Source organism: Rhinoderma darwinii, chromosome 6, assembly GCF_050947455.1.
Source record: "Rhinoderma darwinii isolate aRhiDar2 chromosome 6, aRhiDar2.hap1, whole genome shotgun sequence".
NCBI classification, from domain to species: domain Eukaryota; kingdom Metazoa; phylum Chordata; class Amphibia; order Anura; family Rhinodermatidae; genus Rhinoderma; species Rhinoderma darwinii.
In genome coordinates this window covers 84,001,754-84,021,335 of record NC_134692.1, presented here as the reverse complement: position 1 = coordinate 84,021,335, position 19,582 = coordinate 84,001,754, and the positions used below count along the sequence as shown (strand labels likewise).

Sequence of the window (19,582 nt, the reverse complement as noted above, 5' to 3'; positions counted from 1 at the left end):
CCCGCATGTTCTATCAGTACCTGCAGATTCGGCACGCTGTACAGACACAAGCGGCCAGTGTAGACATGACAATACATGCCGCGGGAGTGTTGGAACATATTGCAAAAGAGGTAACGTCAAAAGGATTAATTTCATTGGTTTATCGCAGGTTATTGGTGGAACATCTGGGGGATCCTATGGCACCAGTGAAAGCTATATGGGAGAGGGATGTGGGTCCTATTCCGACAGACCACTGGGAGGCGGTATTGGCAGCAACATGTACTTTGTCCATTAATGTAGCACAACGAAGATCGCAGTTGTTTCTGATACATAGGGTGTATAGGACCCCGTGGGTGCTGAAACAAATGGGATTAAGAGCAGATGCCAAGTGCCCTAGGTGCCCGGAGGAAAAAGCAGACATCCTCCATATGTTCTGGACATGCGGGAGGTTGGGGATTCTGTGGACGGAAATATCGGAGCTAGTGGGGAGAGTGTTTGAGGTACAGATTCCATGGGATCCTGTGGTAATGCTGCTAGGGTATGTTGGGGATTTGGAGGGGGATAGGATGTCAGGTTTGGCAATCGCTAAAATACTATACCAAGTTAGGAAAGGAATAGCAAAGCACTGGCTGGATGCGGAGCCACCCTCAAAACAAGAAATCATAGGGGCACTTAACTCACAGGTTCTGATGGAATATAGGATATACTCCAAGAGGGGGTCCAAGGTCAAGTTTGAAAAACAATGGGCTAGGTGGATTGATCAATCTGGGTATGCTTCTGCGGAGCTAATGACACTACGGTCACACGTTCAGGTATAGGGCTACTGACGGTGGGGTACATACGGAAAGCAGGCGAAGGATGGGGAATGGAAAAAGGGGAAGAGAAGGAGATAGGATTGGAAAAGTGGTATCGAGAAGACCGGCTGGGGGGATACAAGGGGGAGTTGGGGGGAAGGGAATGTTTGGTTGGAAATAAATAATTGGATCTGTGGAAATTTGCTTATACACTGTATGAGAAAGTACAATGACCTGTAAAGATGTGAAGTTTGTTGAATAAAATTGAACTGATTAAAAAAAAAAAAAAAAAAAATGTTGCATTTTCTCATTTTCACAAGGGATAAAGGAGAAATAAACCACCAATTTTTGTAAAGCAATTTCTCACGGGTACGGCAATACCCCACATGGGGTCATAAAATTTTTTTTCATTAGAAATGAATTAACCCTTTCAGGACTGATCCATTTTTTGCTTTCTTATTTTCGTTTTTCACTACCCGCCTTCCAAGAGCCATAACTTTTTTATTTTTCCGTCAGTAGAGTGATGTGACGGCTTATTTCTTGCGGGAGGAATTGTAGTTTCTATTGATACCATTTAAAGTGCCATAAAAAAGTACTGGGAAACAGGAAAAAAAAAAATAGGAAAATATAGGAAAAAAATCTGTTTACATTTTTTGGGGGTTTTCGTTTTTACAGCTTTCGCCGTGCGGTAAAAACGAAAACTACAGCGATTTTGGCGGTTCAAATTATTTAAGTTTTTTACGGTGTTCACCGTGCGAGTTAAATAATGGTATATTGTAATAGTTCGGCCTTTTACGGACGTAGCGATATCAATTCTGTTTATTTTTTTACATTACTGTTGAAGAAAAACGGGAAAAGGTTTTTTTTTTCTCTCTCACTACTAATAACTTTAATTATTTTACACATTTTATTAGTCCCCTTAGGGGACTTGTACCAGCGATCATTGGATCGCGGGTACAATATGCTGCGATACTAATGTATTGCAGTATATTGTTATTCTTACAGGCTTCCGTAACCGCACGATCGCTTTTCCTGTCCGTTAGTCCTGGGTGTCAGTTCTAATACACAGCCGACGCCCGCAGCGTATGGAGCGGGCTCAGCACGTGAGCCCGCTCCATACATCACCCCCGCACCATGACGTGCTATTAAGTCATAGTGCTCAAAGGGGTTAATGCACAGCGGATGGTGTGAATATTGCAATTTTGCACGGATGTGCCATTTTAGTGCATAATATGTTGTGCCCAGTTTGTGCCACTGAAGACAAATACCTCATAAAACGTTAAGCGGGTTCTCCCGGGTATGGCGAGGCCATATGTGTGGGCACAAACTGCTGTTTGGGCACGCTGCAGGGATGCCGTTTTGCTTTTGGAGCGCAGATTTTGCTTGGTAGTTTTTCTGTTTTGGGTTTCGCTGGTATTTCAGTTTATAATGTGGGGGGCATGTGTAATCTGTGCGGAGTACATCAGGGCATAATAAGAGGGTATAATAATGCGGTAAATAAATAATAATTCATAGATGTGTGGCCGGAGTCGCACTGATAAATGGCGCCAGATGTTACCCGCTTTTAGAAAACACTGCACATTTTGCATCGCCATATTCCTGGGAGCCAGAACTTCTTTATTTTTTCACCACCGGAGCTGTGTGAGGGCTTATTTGTTGCGGGACAATCTGTACTGTTCATTGGTACCATTTTGGGGCACATGCGATTTTTTTTATCACTTTTTATTACATTTTTTTGCAAGCCGGGTGACCAAAAACAAGCAATTCGGACAATGCTTTTTAGTTTATTTTTTGCGGCGTTCACCGTGCACTATAAATGACCATTATATTTTATTCTGCGGGTCGGTACGATTACGGCGAAACCATATGTATATAGGTTTTTTTTATGTTTTGCAGCATTTGCGCAAAAAATCTTTATAAGAAAAATTATTTTCTGTCACCATATTCTGAGCCGTAACTTTATTTTTCAGTCAAAAAAGCGTTGTAAGGGCTTCTTTTTTGCGGGACGGGTTGTAGTTTTTATCGGTATTATTTTCGGGTATATGCGACTTTTTGATCACTTTTTATTCTCTATTTTGGGAGGGTTGGTGACCAAAAAATAGCGATTCTGGTGTCGTTTTTTATTGATTTTTTTTGGGGTGTTCATCGTGCGGGAAAAATAACATTATAGTTTTATAGTTGGGGTCGTTACGAACGCGGTGATACCAGATATGTGTACTTTTTTAACGTGTTCATTTTTTTCCTATAATTAAAGACTTATTATAGGAAAAAAATGAAGTGTTTGTTTATATAACTTATAACTTTTATTATTACACTTTTATCTTTTTTTTACTTTTTTCACTTGTCCCACTAGGGGACACTTAGACTTGCAGCTCTGATCGCTGCTAGAGTACATTACACTACACACGTAGTGTAATGTACTCTGTCATTGTGACGTGACAGTCGCACTGACAGGAAGTCTCGGAGGAGCGGCAGGAGGCTGCTCCTCCAAAACTTCCGTACATGGCAACCCGGAGGTCATTGTCTGACCTCCGATTGCCACAAGGGTCGGTAGCCCCCACGATCACTTCGTGGGGGCTGCCGATGTGCTTCAAACCACTTAAAGGCGGTGACGGCAATCCGTCGCCGCATTTATGGGGTTAATTGCCAAAATCAGCGGCGATGGTCCGCTGACCGGCAAGGCTGGAGTGTCAGCTGTCAGGGACAGCTGACCTGCCGGTTCCCGGACACTGTCCGTTAGGACAGTGCGCGCCGGGAACTACTCCGCAATAGTACATCTGGATGCGAGAACTAACCCCTCTGCAGGACGTACTATTGCGGAGCAGTGCGGCAAGAGGTTAAAGTGTAGCTAAACGTTTGACAAACTTGTGACATGTCATAGTGACATTTCAGAAGTTTGGATTCGTGGGGGTCCGAGCACGGAGACCCCCACCAATCGCTAGAACGATGCAGCTGAAGTGCTCGAGCTGCTTCGTTCTAGCAATTGGTGGGGGCCTCAGTGCTCGGACCCCCACCAATCCAAACTTCTGACATGTCACTATGACATAGTAAAGAAATATTCGGCACACAACGTTATGATTTTAGCAAATCTTTCAATTTTATTTGATCAAAAGTTGATGCCAGAGGTTTAGGGTGACATTTCGGTCGTATATTAGACCTTTATCAGGCACTTGTACCTCCTGTTGTCTGGTTCATCCAGTCGTTGGCGCTGTGTATTTTAGTAGCGGTTTACCGCTTTGTTATGGCGCCATAAAGCGGTAAACCGCTACTAAAATATGAAGCGCCAACGACTGGATGAACCAGACACCAGGAGGTACAAGTGCCTGATGGTCTAATATACGACCGAAACGTCGCATTAAACCTCTGCCATCAACTTTTGATCAAATAAAACCGAAAGATTTGCTCAAATCATCACCTTGTGTGCCGCATATTTCTTTACTACGTAATTGGGTTGGGACCCTATTCATGCACCTACCGGATCTTGTGCGCTCTGAACCACTACATGTCACTATGACATGTCACAAATTTGTCAAACGTTTAGCTACACTTTAATAAAAGGTGTGGGGTAAACCCCATGTGGCCTCCTTGCAAATCTGGTCTAGAGATGCATTGGCTTTTTCTGCCCAAGAGGTAGCTACAGCTCTAGTAGAATGAGCTCCAAGTTCTGGAGGATTCATGTTCTGGCCCATATAGGCTAAGTGTATGGCCTGTTTAATCCACCTTGCTATAGTAGTTCCACTAGCTACAGAACCCCTATTTGAACCCTACAATTGTAAAAAAAAAAAAAAAGATTCTAGGAAGACCTCCAATAGTTGCTGACTTCCAAGTACTGAATAAAACACCTCCTCACATCCAAGTTAATAAACTCTTGCTCCTTAGGATTTTTGGGAGAGTCACAGAAGGGAAGAATAATCTCCTGATGTTGATGGAAGGGGGAAACCACCTTTGTTAAGAAACCTGGTTAAGTCTTCATAATAACCCTACCCTCCAACACCAAAGTGTAAGGAGGGAAGGCAGAGGGCTTGAATCTCGCTTACTCTAGAAGCGGTGGGAACCGCTAGTAAAAAGGTCATTTTTATAGTGAGAAACTTGATGGGCAGGGAGTCTTGAGGCTCAAAGGATGAACCCATCATAGAAGTAAGTACCACATTAAAGTCTAAAAGGTGGGACTAAAGACCGTATCTAAGGTCTTAGCCTAGAGGCTGCTATTAGGAACCTCCTGACCCAGGAGTGTTTGGCTAACCTGAAGCGAATGTGGAAATAACTTTCTGAAATACCTTTGAGAATCATCCTTTCAATCTCCAAGCTGTAAGATGTTGGGATGAACCACTGGGCCATGGGACAGGATCTGGTCTATCTGGTAAAATCCATGGTTGAGCCAAGGACAGCTTCCTCAACCACATGAACCATGGTCTTTTTGGCCAAAGAGGGGCGATAAAGATGACCGAGGCCCTGTCTTCAATGATCTTTAACACTCTCGGCAATAAAAAGAGGGGGCAAAGGATAACCCCGTTCCTGACTCCAACACTGGGAGAGAGCACCTACTGCCGCTGGCTTGTCCCTGGGGCCTAGGGAGAAGAATCAAAAATCTTTGCTACAAGGGAGAAGATGTTTAATCTATGGATTCCCCCCACCTGGAAACCATCATCTGGAAGACCTCCTGGCTTAGGGACCATTCCGACTGTAGTAACTCTTTCCAGCTCAAGAAGTCCGCTACCTGATTGTCCTTTTCCATTAGGTGGAATGCAAAAAAGGGACAATAAGCAAGAGCTCCGCTAGTGAAAATATTCTGGTGGATAATTCCAACAGAGATGGTTTGACCTTTTACCCCCCCCCCCCCCCCCCGATTTATGTATGCCACTATAGCTGTATGGTCTTAGAAAATCTTAGAAAGGACCTGCCGTCGGCTCCCCACCCCCAAGGACTTGCATCTGTCGTTATGCTTAGGGGTGGAGATATTACCCACGAACCTCCCCTCCTGACATTCTCTATTCTCATCCATTAACAGAGTCTGGCTACTGATTGAGTGTAGGGAGTGATCTAAAAGGAGAACTTGCTCTTTTACTACTTCTCTAATATGTCCCTCTGCAGAGGAGCCTGTGAGATGCCAAATGGGAGGGCTCTGTATTGGAGGTGGGTTAAGGAGTTGTTTAGAACTACCGAAACCCTCAAGTACTTTTGGTGATTACAGCAGATTGGGACATGTTTACAGGCATCCTCCAGGTCTATTGATGCCATCATGCAATTTTTGAATAGGAGATTAACTGTGCAGGAGTTACTCTCTATACCAAATTTATTGTAAACCAGGAAGCTTTTTATCTGTTTTAGGTTGATTATAACCCGGAATTTTCCTTGTGGTTTCTTTACCAGGAAAGGGAGGGGGGGGGTAGTAGCCCTTCCCCACCTCTAGTTTTGGCACTGGAACCCCCTTACTGATCAGGGAAAAAACATCTGGCCCTGGTACAAGTTGTTTCTATGCCTTTCTGAAGCTGCCGTGGGGAGGAATGGGTCTTGAAAAGGGGTCCTGAATTCTAAAATCTGTCCTGCTTTTAGGTTATGTAGAATCAGCTGATTTGATTAGATATTTTCCCATTTTTGAAAGCATAGGGATAGGTGACCTCCCAACCTGCTCCCTCTGGGTCATTGCTGGTGATCTTTATATTTGGGAGGCCTAAACAGGAAGCTGGTGGTTTGGTCTGAGTAGAAAACCCTTTCCTCCAGTCAGAGGCTTTCATCTGGAGGTCATCCAGTAGGAGGACCAAACAAAAAAATATCAACAAGGGATAGAGCAGAGCTTTCCTTTTGAGCCTGTGCCTCCTTTGCATGTTTTAGCCATATAGCTCTTCTGGCTGAATTAGACAGTGCCGCTGATCTAGCAGATAGGTGGACAGAATCTACTAAAGCATCAGCTAAAGCAAAAAAATAATAAATCTGCATTTTTTGATAAAAATCGGGAGCGAAGCCAGCATCTGTGCTCTAGAGGTCTTCTCTAATATGTAGTTGAGCTATCCAAATCTTTGGGGACCTAGCCACACATGTGGCCACAATACCGGGTTTAAAAGCCCCTGTAGAGGGTTCCCAGGTTCTTTTTAATTAGAAGTCTGCCTTTCTATCCATTGGATCGGGGAGTGAAGCTAGATCTTCAAACGGCAATGCGTTCTAAATGATTTTGCTACTGGGGCATCCAGCCTAGGAAAACTATCCCAGTCCTTAAAGGAACAGTGTCACCACAAATTTTTTTTTAATGTTAAAGATGTTAGTGCTTTATTAAAAACGTTTGGATTGCGGATATACTGCATATGTTTTGGTCGTGTGAGGCTCTGAGGACCCGATGGGGGGAAATATTGGATCTGATAAAGCAGGTGTATGGTCGGGAATTGGCGGCAGACCCTAAAGTTATGTTGTTGGGAGCGGTGGGAGAATTGGAGAGTGACAGAATGGCAAACCTGGCAATTGCCAAGATATTATATCAGACAAGGAAATGTATTGCTAAACACTGGCTGGATGAGGAGCCACCAGGGATGAGGGAAATTGTAGGAATGTTGAACTATAATATCCTGATGGAGCATAAGATATTTTCTAAAAGGGGCACGGAAATTTTTTTTGAGAAACAATGGAGCAGATGGATGGCCTGTCCTGAGGTGCTGACACCTGAACTGAGCAGAATAAGGGCGAGAGTCGTCTGAGGAACTGGAGAGAGTCTGGAGCAAAAAGGGGTGGTGGGGAAAACTTGATAAGAGAAATGTGCTCTGACCAGGAATGGTACTAGAAACAAAGGGCGGAGATATAGTGGGAGGCCGTGCGGGGAGGGGGGGAAGTTGGGGATTTCCTGATATGCTGTCACTATTGTATACGATGTTGGAAAATTGAAATGTGAATGTTACTATGTTATTTCTTTTCTGTGTTCGTATCAATAAAATTGGTTTGATTTAAAAAAAACAAAAAACGTTTGGATTAATTTGTGTGTTACTTTTTTTTATTTTTACACTCTTTCTTCCCTATGGGGGCTGCCATTTTTTTTTCCATTTCTGTATGTGTCGATTAACGACACATACAGACATGGAATACGGCAGCTCCAGTCCCATAGGGACTGCGAACAGGGCCCGCTCCATCCACTTTCGTGTACGCCGCTGTGTGGGAACTGCGCATGCGCCGCTCCCACACAGTTCAATTTGAAATGCGCGCCGTCCGGCGCCATTTTACTGTGGACCGGAAGTCGCGGCCGGACAGTAAGATTACTACTTCCGGTCGCGGCTTCCGGACTTGTGCACATGGAGCAGCGGCAGCAGATGGAGCGGATGGACCGGAGGGAGCGGCGGCGACTGGAGCAGGTAAGTTATTTCTATGTATGTTCGTGTTTCAGTGTGTTTACTACTGTATGTTAACCTTCTACACTGTGTGTTAGCTCAAAAAATGGCGACACACAGTGTAGGAGGTTACACCGTTCAAACCCCTCGTTTCTCCCGGCACTAGCCAGGATAAAGGAGGGGGGGGATTCTGAGAGCTCACTAGAGCGAGGGATTTTTACCCAATTTTGCAGCATAAAGAAATGTGGTTGCTTTACCACATGCAATGCTGCAATTTTGGGAATGGCTCCATCTAGTGACCAGTGCTGGGAAATATTATAAATTGAATCCAATTTATAATATTTCCTGACTCGTGAAAAAAATAAAAATTAGAACAATGTTTAATCACCTATACACTAACTGTTTAACTAAAAAAAACAAAACATGTTTTGCTGGCAACACATTCCCTTTAAACACTTCCTACTCAAAAGGATATTTTCTCTTTAAAATCTTGGGGACATCTAACTTCCTATCAGGGTTTTTCCACTCACTTTTAAATGAGGCTGGCAACATTCTTATGGATAGGAAAAGTTCTGTTTTCTAGGACCAAGGCCCTCAAAACATAATGTCCTGGACAGAACGGGATTCTTTGGGGTCATTGATGTTCATAGTGGCTCGAACTGTTAGAGGTGATCTACATCCCCAGCCGGAAAAAGTTTTTTTTGCACACCAGTCTTCTTGAGAGCATTTATCAGAGGATTCTAGCTCCCCCTCTTCCGCAAACAAACATCCTCACTAAAGGTCAGATACCCTTATTCTAGCAAACGAGGTACTAGGTAAGTCACACTTTCTTTTAAAAGATTTAAGGAAGTTCATAACCTTTTTACCATATCCTTAATGCTAGTGGCAAGGAAAGTGAACTACTCTGCCAAGACTTTATCGAAACATGGCCGACATAAGTTTCTGATGTGAAGCCGCCAGTTTTCTTGCTACACAGCACATTCGGTTACGGGATTTGTCCAACTTTTTCCTGGGACTCTCTGACCTAAGAAAAATTTGACATACAAAAGAGGGACAAGATAATGACAAAACAGGCTACTCGTCCTACCAAGTTCCTAGAAGATCCCATGCTGTTTCAAAGTACAGGACTGGAGGATCCTGATGGGTCTGATTGCTCAGCGTGCCCTGTTGCTTCCATGCTGGTTGCTTTGTGGAGAAGGAGCTATCTTTGTTCAGGCCTAAAATAGACCTAGGATTGGCTGGTGAGATCCTCTGGCTACGACACGCCATAGCCCCTCCTCCCCGCTGGGGGCTGCCAGAACACTGCTTCCTTGTACATAGAACGAGTCACTTCCGCCAGAAGTAATGAGCGGCTGCGAACAGAAGTAGTCACTGCAGTGCTCCAGAAGCAGCCTAGATGCCTGACCCCAGGAGAACCATCTTCTCCCAGGGAAGATTCTACGTGCGGCGGGACCTCACCAACTCCAGTAGAGGGAAGAAGTGACCGGGAGAGGAGGGAGTGACCAGCACCAGGCTTAAAGAGGCTCTGTCACCAGATTCTCAAACCCCTATCTCCTATTGCATGTGATCGGCGCTGCAATGTACTGTAGATAACAGCAACGTTTTGTTTTTAAACGTTCATTTTTGGCCAAGTTATGAGCTATTTTATGTATATATATATATATATATATATATATATGCAAATGAGCTTTGAAATGGACAACTGGGCGTTTTTTTTTCATTATGTCCAACTGGGCATGTATTGTGTTTTTAACTGGGCGTGTTTATGTGTATGACGCTGACCAATCAGTGACCAGTCAGCGTCATACACTCAACATCTGCAAGCTCCTCTCCTGAAATATTCTGTGCTGCTGTGAACTCTGCTCTTACCATTACGTAGCTCTTAGTCTGTTACCTCTCCTCCACTCCTGTCCTAAATAACACCTTCACATGATTGGCAAGTCACCACCCCGCACAAGATCCGCACGCTCATCTCCTGAAATACTCTGTGCTGCCTTAAACTCTGGACAGGTCAGGATCCTGTTTTTTTTAAATGCTGCTGGGGAACCCGCTCGATCCACTATATAAGGCTGCGCCTCCATCCTCTTCTGCCCCAGTCACTTATTCCCAAGCACTGTAAACTTTCAGATTGGTTGCACTGTGAATATTCGGAGAACGTGATTGGTTTATTTGCAGGGTAATGAACATACAGACAAGCAATAGAAGACTGAGGAAAAAACAAAGAGATGGATCCAGCGCTGTGTCCTTGAGGTTTGTTTAAAATCGGAAACTATTTCCAAGTTTTAATGAAAATAAATATAAAAACAGGTAGCGTTACAAATAGATATTTCTCAAATAAATCGTAGGATTTATGGCAGCACCGCTCACACTGCCATAAATCCTACGATTTATTTGAGAAATATCTATTTGTAACGCTACCTGTTTTTATATTTATTTTCATTAAAACTTGGAAATAGTTTCCGATTTGAAACAAACCTCAAGGACACAGCGCTGGATCCATCTCTTTGTTTTTTCCTGTATTTCATGCGTGTGCCGACACGAGGATCCGTGTGCAAGTCTACACATGCGATAAGGTGAGCTGGAGGAATCCTCCCAAACTTTTTTTCAATAGAAGACTGACTAAGGGCTGAGCATTTCATTGAATTCAGTCTTCTACTGCTTGTCTGTATGTTCATTACCCTGCACATAAACCAATCACGTTCTCCGAATATTCACAGCGCAACCAATCTGAAAGTTTACAGTGCTTGGGAATAAGTGACTGGGGCAGAAGAGGATGGAGGCGCAGCCTTTTATAGTGGATCGAGCGGGTTCCCCACCCAGCAGCATTTAAAAAAAACAGGAACCTGACCCGTCCACAGAGTTTAAGGCAGCACAGAGTATTTCAGGAGATGAGCGTGTGGATCTTTTGCGGGGTGGTGACTTGCCAATCATGTGAAGGTGTTATTGAGGACAGGAGTGGAGGAGAGGTAACAGACAGTTACGTAATGGTAAGAGCAGAGTTCACAGCAGCACAGAATATTTCAGGAGAGGAGCGTGCAGATGTTGAGGAGTGTATGACGCTGACTGGTTACTGATTGGTCAGCGTCATACACAAAACACACCCAGTTAAAAACACAATTCACGCCCAGTTGGACATAAGGAAAAAAAAAACGCCCAGTTGTCCATTTCAAAGCTCATTTGCATATATATATATATATATATATATATATATAAAATAGCTCCTAACTTGGCCAAAAATGAACGTTTGAGAATCTGGTGACAGAGCCTTTTTAAAGGAACAGTGTCATCACAAATTATTTTTTTATATGTTAAAGGAACAGTGTCATCACAAATAATTTTTTTATATGTTAAAGAGGTTAGTGCTTTAATAAAAACGTTTATATTCATTTGTGTGTTTGTGTTTTACTGTTTCTTATTTTTACACTTTTTCTTCCCTATGGGGGCTGCCATTTTTTGTTCCATTTCTGTGTGTGTCGATTAACGACACACACAGACATGGAATACGGCAGCCACAGTCCCATAGGGACTGCGAACGGCTCCCGTCCCATTGACTGCCGTGTACGGCGTCTGTGTGGGAACTGCGCATGCGCCGCTCCCACACAGTCCTATTCGAAATTGGCGCCGTCCAGCGCCATTTTACTGTGGACCGGAAGTCGCGGCCGGACAGTATTACTACTACTTCCGGTCGCGGCTTCCGGACTTGTGCACATGGAACAGCGGCAGCAAACGGAGCGGACGGGCCGGAGGGAGCCGCGGCGGCAGGAGCAGGTAAGAGATTTCAATGTATGTTAGTGTTTGTGTGTGTTTACTACTGTATGTAAACCTACTACACTGTGGGTTACCTCAAAAAATGGCGACACACAGTGTAGGAGGTTAAACCTTTCAAACCCCTCGTTTATCCCGGCACTAGCCAGGATAAAGGAGGGGGGGGATGCTGAGAGCTCACTAGAGCGAGGGCTTTTAACCCAATGTTGCAATTTTGGGAACTAGCTCCATCTAGTGACCAAAAATGGGTAGTATTATAAATTAGAAATAATTTATAATATTTCCTGACTCGCGAAAAAAATAAAAAAAATTTGAACAATGTTTAATCACCCACACACTAAATGTTTAATTTTTAAAAAAAAAACATGTTTTTCTGGCAACACATTCCCTTTAAAGATGTTAGTGCTTTATTAAAAACGTTTATATTTGTGTGTTTATGTTTTACTTTTTCTTATTTTTACACTTTTTCTTCCCTATGGGGGCTGCCATTTTTTGTTCCATTTCTGTATGTGTCGATTAACGACACATACAGACATGGAATACGGAAGCCACAGTCCCATAGGGACTGCGAACGGCTCCCGTCCCATTCACTTGTGTGTACGGCGTCTGTGTGGGAACTGCGCATGCGCCGCTCCCACACAGTCCAATTTGAAATTGGCGCCGTCCGGCGCCATTTTCCTGTGGACCGGAAGTCGCGGCCGGACAGTAATATTACTACTTCCGGTCGCGGCTTCCGGACTTGTGCACTTGGACCAGCGACAGCAGACGGAGCGGACGGGCCGGAGGGAGCCGCGGCGGCAGGAGCAGGTAAGAGATTTCAATGTATGTTCGTGTTTGTGTGTGTTTACTACTGTATGTGAACCTACTACACTGTGTGTTAGCTCAAAAAATGGCGACACACAGTGTAGGAGGTTACACCGTTCAAACCCCTCGTTTATCCCGGCACTAGCCAGGATAAAGGAGGGGGGGGGGGATGCTGAGAGCTCACTAGAGCGAGGGCTTTTTACCCAATTTTGCAATGCTGCAATTTTGGGAATAGCTCCATCTAGTGACCAGAAATGGGAAATATTATAAATTAGAAATAATTTATAATATTTCCTGACTCGTGAAAAAAATAAAAAAAATTTGAACAATGTTTAATCACCCACACACTAAATGTTTAATTAAAAAAAAAAACAAACATGTTTTTCTGGCAACACATTCCCTTTAAGGTTGCTCCCCAAGAGTCTTTCACCTTCAGATTACCCCTAGGAACACAGGTGGAGTACTTGCTAGTGTCTGCAATCCTGGAGAGAGTGTGTGTCTTGATCACAAGACACCATCCGGAGGACAGGAAACCTGACTGGGTGTCTGGAGAAGTGTCCTTTTTAATATCAGTCTTCCTGTCCAGCAAGTGGGATGTCTATCCAGGGCTGCTGTCATAGGTGAAAGAGTAAAAATAGGAGGCCTAGAGCCAACCACATGGATCATCCACAACTACTTTGTGCATATAATTTTAAAGCCACTAATAACTAGCTCAAATATAAACATGAGTTGTAGACAGAATCATAGGATACTTACTTGAGCAATCTCTTCGGGAGTTGTAACTGGTTTTGATTGTTTCTTTAGGTCTTCAATGACTGTATCAACCGCCATCATCACACCTGCAGAAAATAGAAATTAACTCATACAGAGCACCTTTTTGATTCTGCACGTTATCAGTACAGTGGGCCTTTAAGTTGCATTATCTCAAACGTGGATTATATATATTAAAGTGAATGGGGCTAAGCTGCAATACCATGGACAAAAATGGTGCAAGGGAGTTGGAGATGAATAGAAATCCTTTTTATGTGCATAGTATTACGCGTTGCTACCCTGCCTTAGCTAGGCCTTCAGCAGTACAACAGCAGGGTTATCATTTAACCCTTTCACTGAAAGACGTATATCTGATGCGCCCTCGACTATGAAGGCTCTAGCTCAGACTAGATTGCAGCTAGAGATGCGATTTAAGGCTTGTTTTAAAGCAAAGTTCTAGTCGGAGTTAGAGCAGGTTAACACAAAAGCTGCATGTATTTGCAGCTCTCACTTTAACCCGGGGAGAATAGGGGGCAAGCAGACAGAGGGTGATAATGTGAAATTAAAAAAAAGGAGTCAAAAACATTAGACTTGGCCATTTGCGGAAAATCAAATATCATATAACAGAGTGGCAAATATGTGAATCTTTAGAAATATAAGATAATTAGTAAGGTGTTTGTCGATGGGATGATTTATGTGTTCTACATGTGGGGGTGGAGACTGCCTCCACTTTTGGTCATGTACTCCTCCCATTCTGCCCAAGATTATTATTTTTTTTTTTTATTAAAGAGGCTCTGTCACCACATTATAAGTGCCCTATCTTGTACATAATATTTTCAGCGCTGTAATGTAGATTACAGCAGCTTTTTTTTTTGAGTTATGACCTAATTTAGCTTTATGCTAATGACTTCCTTAATGGACAACTGGGCATTTTACTTTTTGACCAAGAGGGCGTTGTGGACAGAAGTGTATTATGCTGACCAATCAGCAACATACACTTCTCTCCATTCATTTACACAGCACATGAGATTTACAGTACAGCAAGCGTAATCTCTTTTTAAATGACAGTTTATAGCGTAATCTTGCGAGATTACGCTTGCCTTTCTGTAAATCTCACAAAAACTTTCCCGAAGCATCAAGATTCTGAATAGACATCACGTCCTTGCTGGTAGCGATGTCTACTCACTGTCAGGACACTGCAGTAATGTTAATATGTGAGTAAATGACTGCACATAGTGATCTAGCTAGATCACTATGTGCTGTGTAAATGAATAGAGAGAAGTGTATGACGCTGATTGGTCAGCGTCAGACACTTCTCTCCGCAACGCTAAGTTGGTCAAAAAGTAAAACACGCCCAGTTGTCCATTAAGAAAGTCATCAGCATAAAGCTAAAATAGGTCATAACTCCGTCAAAAATGATTTTTTTTCTAAATAAAAAAACAATGCTGTAATCTACATTACAGCGCCGATCACATTAAGTACAAGATAGGGCACGTATAATGTGGTGGCAGAGCCTCTTTAAATTAGCGTAAAGCTCGTTCCTACCTACCCGGAAATCATTCTGTTGGTTTATACGCAGGAGAGAGGAGTCTCTCTGGGTTACGGAACCACAAAAGAAGTCACCTTGTCGTCGCAGATGGGCTCACAAAATGTGCATAAGAACCTCACATTTATAAGTAAATGTAGCTGTAATGTAAAATGATCTAGATACAGTGCATTTGGTAGTCTTAGGGCTAGTTCAAACGGAGTATAATGGCACGGTTTTTGATGTGGAAACTGCATCTGAAACAGTGATAAAAACACCCGAAATAGTCTCCTGTTGACTTCAATGGGAGGCAGGGGCGTTTTTTTTTTACCGCTCGCAGGGAACAATCCACAACAGGATTCCTCCTGGTTTTTTTGCATTCCTAGCCTCTTCTCAGGATTTTCCCACTCCTGTTTAACTTTTGAATATATTCATTAAGTGGAAAAACCCGCTGTCTCATACTACCTTATCCTGCAAACATTTCATCATGAATTGTTCTTTTATATCTTCAACCAACTAGGTGCTCCTTATGGCCTGAATTCATCCATATATTCGGATAATTTTATAATAAATATTATATATATATATATATATATATATCAAGCAGAGAAAGGCCCCATTGAGCAGGGCTAAAACGTTGCATGTGGTGATAAGATGATCCTTTTTTCACTTAATCTGGAGTGCTGACCTGTATTTTGCTTTGTATTTGGGACACTGGTCGTGTGTCTGAACAGGGACCGTGCACCCTAAACTGGAAGAACGGTGCTGCTTTTGTGTGTATGTGTGTGTATATATATATATATATATATATATATATACACACACACACATACACAAAAATTTAGGGTTACCTAGAAATTTCCTTATTTTTGAAAGAAAAGCAGTTTTTTTCAATGAAGAGAACATTAAATTAATCAGAAATACACTCTATACATTGTTAATGTGCTAAATTACTATTCTAGCTGAAAACGTCTGGTTTTTAATGCAATATTTACAATAGCAATAGAGGCCCATTTCCAGCAACCATCAGTCCAGTGTTCTAATGGTACTGTGTTTGCCAACTGTGTTAGAAGGCTAATCGATGATTAGAAAACACTTGAAAACCCTTGTGCAATTATGTTAGCACCGCTGTAAACAGTTTTGCTGTTTAGAGGAGCTATGAAACGGACCTTCCTTTGAGCTAGTTGAGAATCTGGAGCATTACATTTGTGGGTTCGATTAAACGCTCAAAATGGCTAGAAAAAGAGAGCTTTCATGTGAAATTCGACAGTATTCTTGTTCTTAGAAATGAAGGCTATTCCATGCGAGAAATTGCCAAGAAACTGCAGATTTCCTACAACGGTGTGTACTACTCCCTTCAGAGGACAGCACAAACAGGCTCTAACCAGAGTAGAAAGAGAAGTGGGAGGCCCCGCTGCACAACTGAGCAACAAGACAAGTGCATTAGTCTCTAGTTTGAGAAATAGACGCCTCACAGGTCCTCAACTGGCAGCTTCATTAAATAGTACCCGCAAAACGCCAGTGTCAACGTCTACAGTGAAGAGGCGACTCCGGGATGCTGGCCTTCAGGGCAGAGTGGTAAAGAAAAAGCCATATCCGAGACTGGCTAATAAAAGGAAAAGATTAATATGGGCAAAAACACACAGACATTGGACAGAGGAAGATTGGAAAAAAGGGTTATGGAGAGACGAATCGAAGTTTGAAGTGTTTGGATCACACAGAAGAACATTTGTGAGATGCAGAACAACTGAAAAGATGCTGGAAGAGTGCCTGATGCCATCTGGGATGTGTTGGTCTGGGGTTGCTTTGGTGCTGGTAAAGTGGGAGATTTGTACAAGGTGAAAGGGATTTTGAATAAGGAAGGCTATCACTCCATTTTGCAACGCCATGCCATACCCTGTGGACAGGGCTTGATTGGAGCCAATTTCATACTACAAACAGGACAATGACCCAAAGCACACCTCCAAATTATGCAAGAACTATTTAGGGAAGAAGCAGGCAGCTGGTATTCTATCTGTAATGGAGTGGCCAATGTAGTCACCAGATCTCAACCCCATAGACCTGTTGTGGGAGCAGCTTGACCGTATGGTACGCAAGAAGTGCCCATCAAGCCAATCTAATTTGTGGGAGGGCCTTCTGGAAGCATGGGGTGAAATTTCTCCCAATTACCTCAGCAAATTAACAGCTAGAATGCCAAAGGTCTGCAATGCTGTAATTGCTGCAAATGGAGCATTCTTTGATGAAAGCAAAGTTAAGGAGAAAATTATTATTTCAAATAAAAATCATTATTTCGAACCTTGTCAATGTCTTGACTATATTTTCTAGTCATTTTGCAACTCAGTTGATAAATATAAGTGTGGAAAACACAAAATTGTCTGGGTGACCCCAACCTTTTGAACGGTAGTGTGTATATATACACACACACATATTCTATCTTCATCATCATGATGAGAATTTCTCTTCCTCCATATCTTCAGGAATAGAAAACGGACAGCTTTTAGAATCTGAGTAGTCGCCTGGAATTAGCTTGCTTTTTTCACCACCAGGTGGAAATACAGGGCATATTTGATTGCGAAAAAGCTGCTAGAGGCTACTGTATTTCTACTCGCATAAGGGTTTTTATCTCATCCATTAAAGAGGCTCTGTCACCAGATTTTGCAACCCCTATCTGCTATTGCAGCAGATTGGCGCTGCAATGTAGATTACAGTAACGTTTTTATTTTTAAAAAACGAGCATTTTTGGCCAAGTTATGACCATTTTTGTATTTATGCAAATGAGGCTTGCAAAAGTCCAAGTGGGCGTGTATTATGTGCGTACATTGGGGCGTTTTTACTACTTTTACTAGCTGGGCGTTGTGACGAGAAGTATCATCCACTTCTCTTCAGAACGCCCAGCTTCTGGCAGTGCAGACTCAGCCGTGTTCTCGAGAGATCACGCTGTGTCGTCACTCACTTCCTGCCCCAGGTCCTGCATCGTGTCGGACGAGCGAGGAAACATCGGCACAAGAGGCTACAGTTGATTCTGCAGCAGCATCGGCGTTTGCAGGTAAGTCGATGTAGCTACTTACCTGCAAACTAGATGCTGCTGCAGAATCAACTGTAGCCTCTGGTGCCGACACGATGCAGGACCTGGAGCAGGAAGTGAGTGATGTCACAGCGTGATCTCTCGAGAACACGGCTGTGTCTGCACTGCCAGAAGCTGGGCGTTCTGAAGAGAAGTGCATGATACTTCTCGTCAGAACGCCCAGCTAGTAAAAGTAGTAAAAACGCCCCGATGTACGCACATAATACACGCCCACTTGGACTTTTGCAAGCCTCATTTGCATAAATATAAAAATGGTCATAACTTGGCCAAAAATGCTCGTTTTTAAAAAATAAAAACGTTACTGTAATCTACATTGCAGCGCCTTTCTGCTGCAATAGCAGATAGGGGTTGCAAAATCTGGTGACAGAGCCTCTTTAAAGGGGGTTGCTCTTCTCATAGAATTTTCTCTGTGCAGGCCTGGCAGGAGGGGTTTCTTATGGCCAATTGTTTTGTTTTTTTAAGAACAAATGCCACATTAACAGGTTATATTGGTCTTTTTAGATTTTTGGAGGGCTCTTTGTCACCCTAACAAGTAACAAAAAGGCTTACTATAAAGTAATATGCTTCACAGAACCAAAGCGGAGGAGGATACTTCTATCTCAGGCATTCTATACCTATAATATTAGTCCTATCTTAGTAGAATGGACCTCTCGATGAGGGTGTTTTTAAATCTTGCTGCCAGGATAAGCGCCTTCATCGTCCAATCAGAGGGTATCTTTTACCAGGGCCTCCAATCTGTTACATTTCGATAAAATACAGAGCTCACCGCTACTGGAAGTAGGCCGCAACAAACTGTAGCTTTTGAACGCATATGCGTTCCACAGACCGGAAGTAGTCATCACAGCTCCGGAAGTGGGGACATTAGACAGCTGGCGTCTGAGACGCAGAAGAGGCCCTGGAGATATGGCGGGGGAGCTCCTGGAGGAGCTGAGCTGTCGTTTATTGCCTATACAGCTAGTCTGTTCTGAAGCGGTCCTGGAAGAGGAAAGATCACGACCGACCTCCGCAAGTATAAAAACAAAAATAAAAATTTACTATGCTCTGTTAATGTCCAGATCCCAGGAGAAAAAAAAAAAGGAACCTGTTCCATGCCCCATTGGGACAGGAAAAATACTGATTGAGTTAGGATGGGGAGGGGCTTTTAAATAAGTTTCCAGGTATTAGGGGGTGGAGTCATCCTCCTGTGGTGCGGTCATGGAGGAGTACTGGGGAAAGTGGAGTAATATGCGTACTTAACCCCTGCAGGACTGAGCCTGTTTTGGCCTTCAGGACGAAGCCGATTTTTCAAATCTGACATGTATCACTTTATGTGGTAATAACTTTGGAATCCTTTTACCTATCCAAGTGATTCTCAGATTGTTTTTCTTGTGACATATTGTACTTTATGTTAGTGAAAAAATTTGGTCGATAAAATCAATATTTATTTGTAAAAAAACACCAAGATTTAGAGAAAATTTGCAAAAATGTGTATTTCTCTAAATTTAAATGTATCTACTTGTAAAACAGATAGTAATACCACACACAATACTTACTAGTTTATATTTCCCATATGTCTACTTTATATTTGCATCAT

At 42.8% G+C, this 19,582-nt stretch overlaps 1 protein-coding gene across 1 annotated transcript in view; it reads right to left on the bottom strand.

Moving 5' to 3' along the window:
* Positions 1-19,582, bottom strand: part of HSPD1 (heat shock protein family D (Hsp60) member 1) — a 170,587-nt gene that overhangs the window by 68,659 nt on the left and 82,346 nt on the right. The window contains exon 4 of the mRNA XM_075829996.1: positions 13,406-13,488. Coding sequence (XP_075686111.1) covers positions 13,406-13,488 — 83 coding nt within the window. The remainder of the gene's footprint in view (positions 1-13,405; positions 13,489-19,582) is intronic.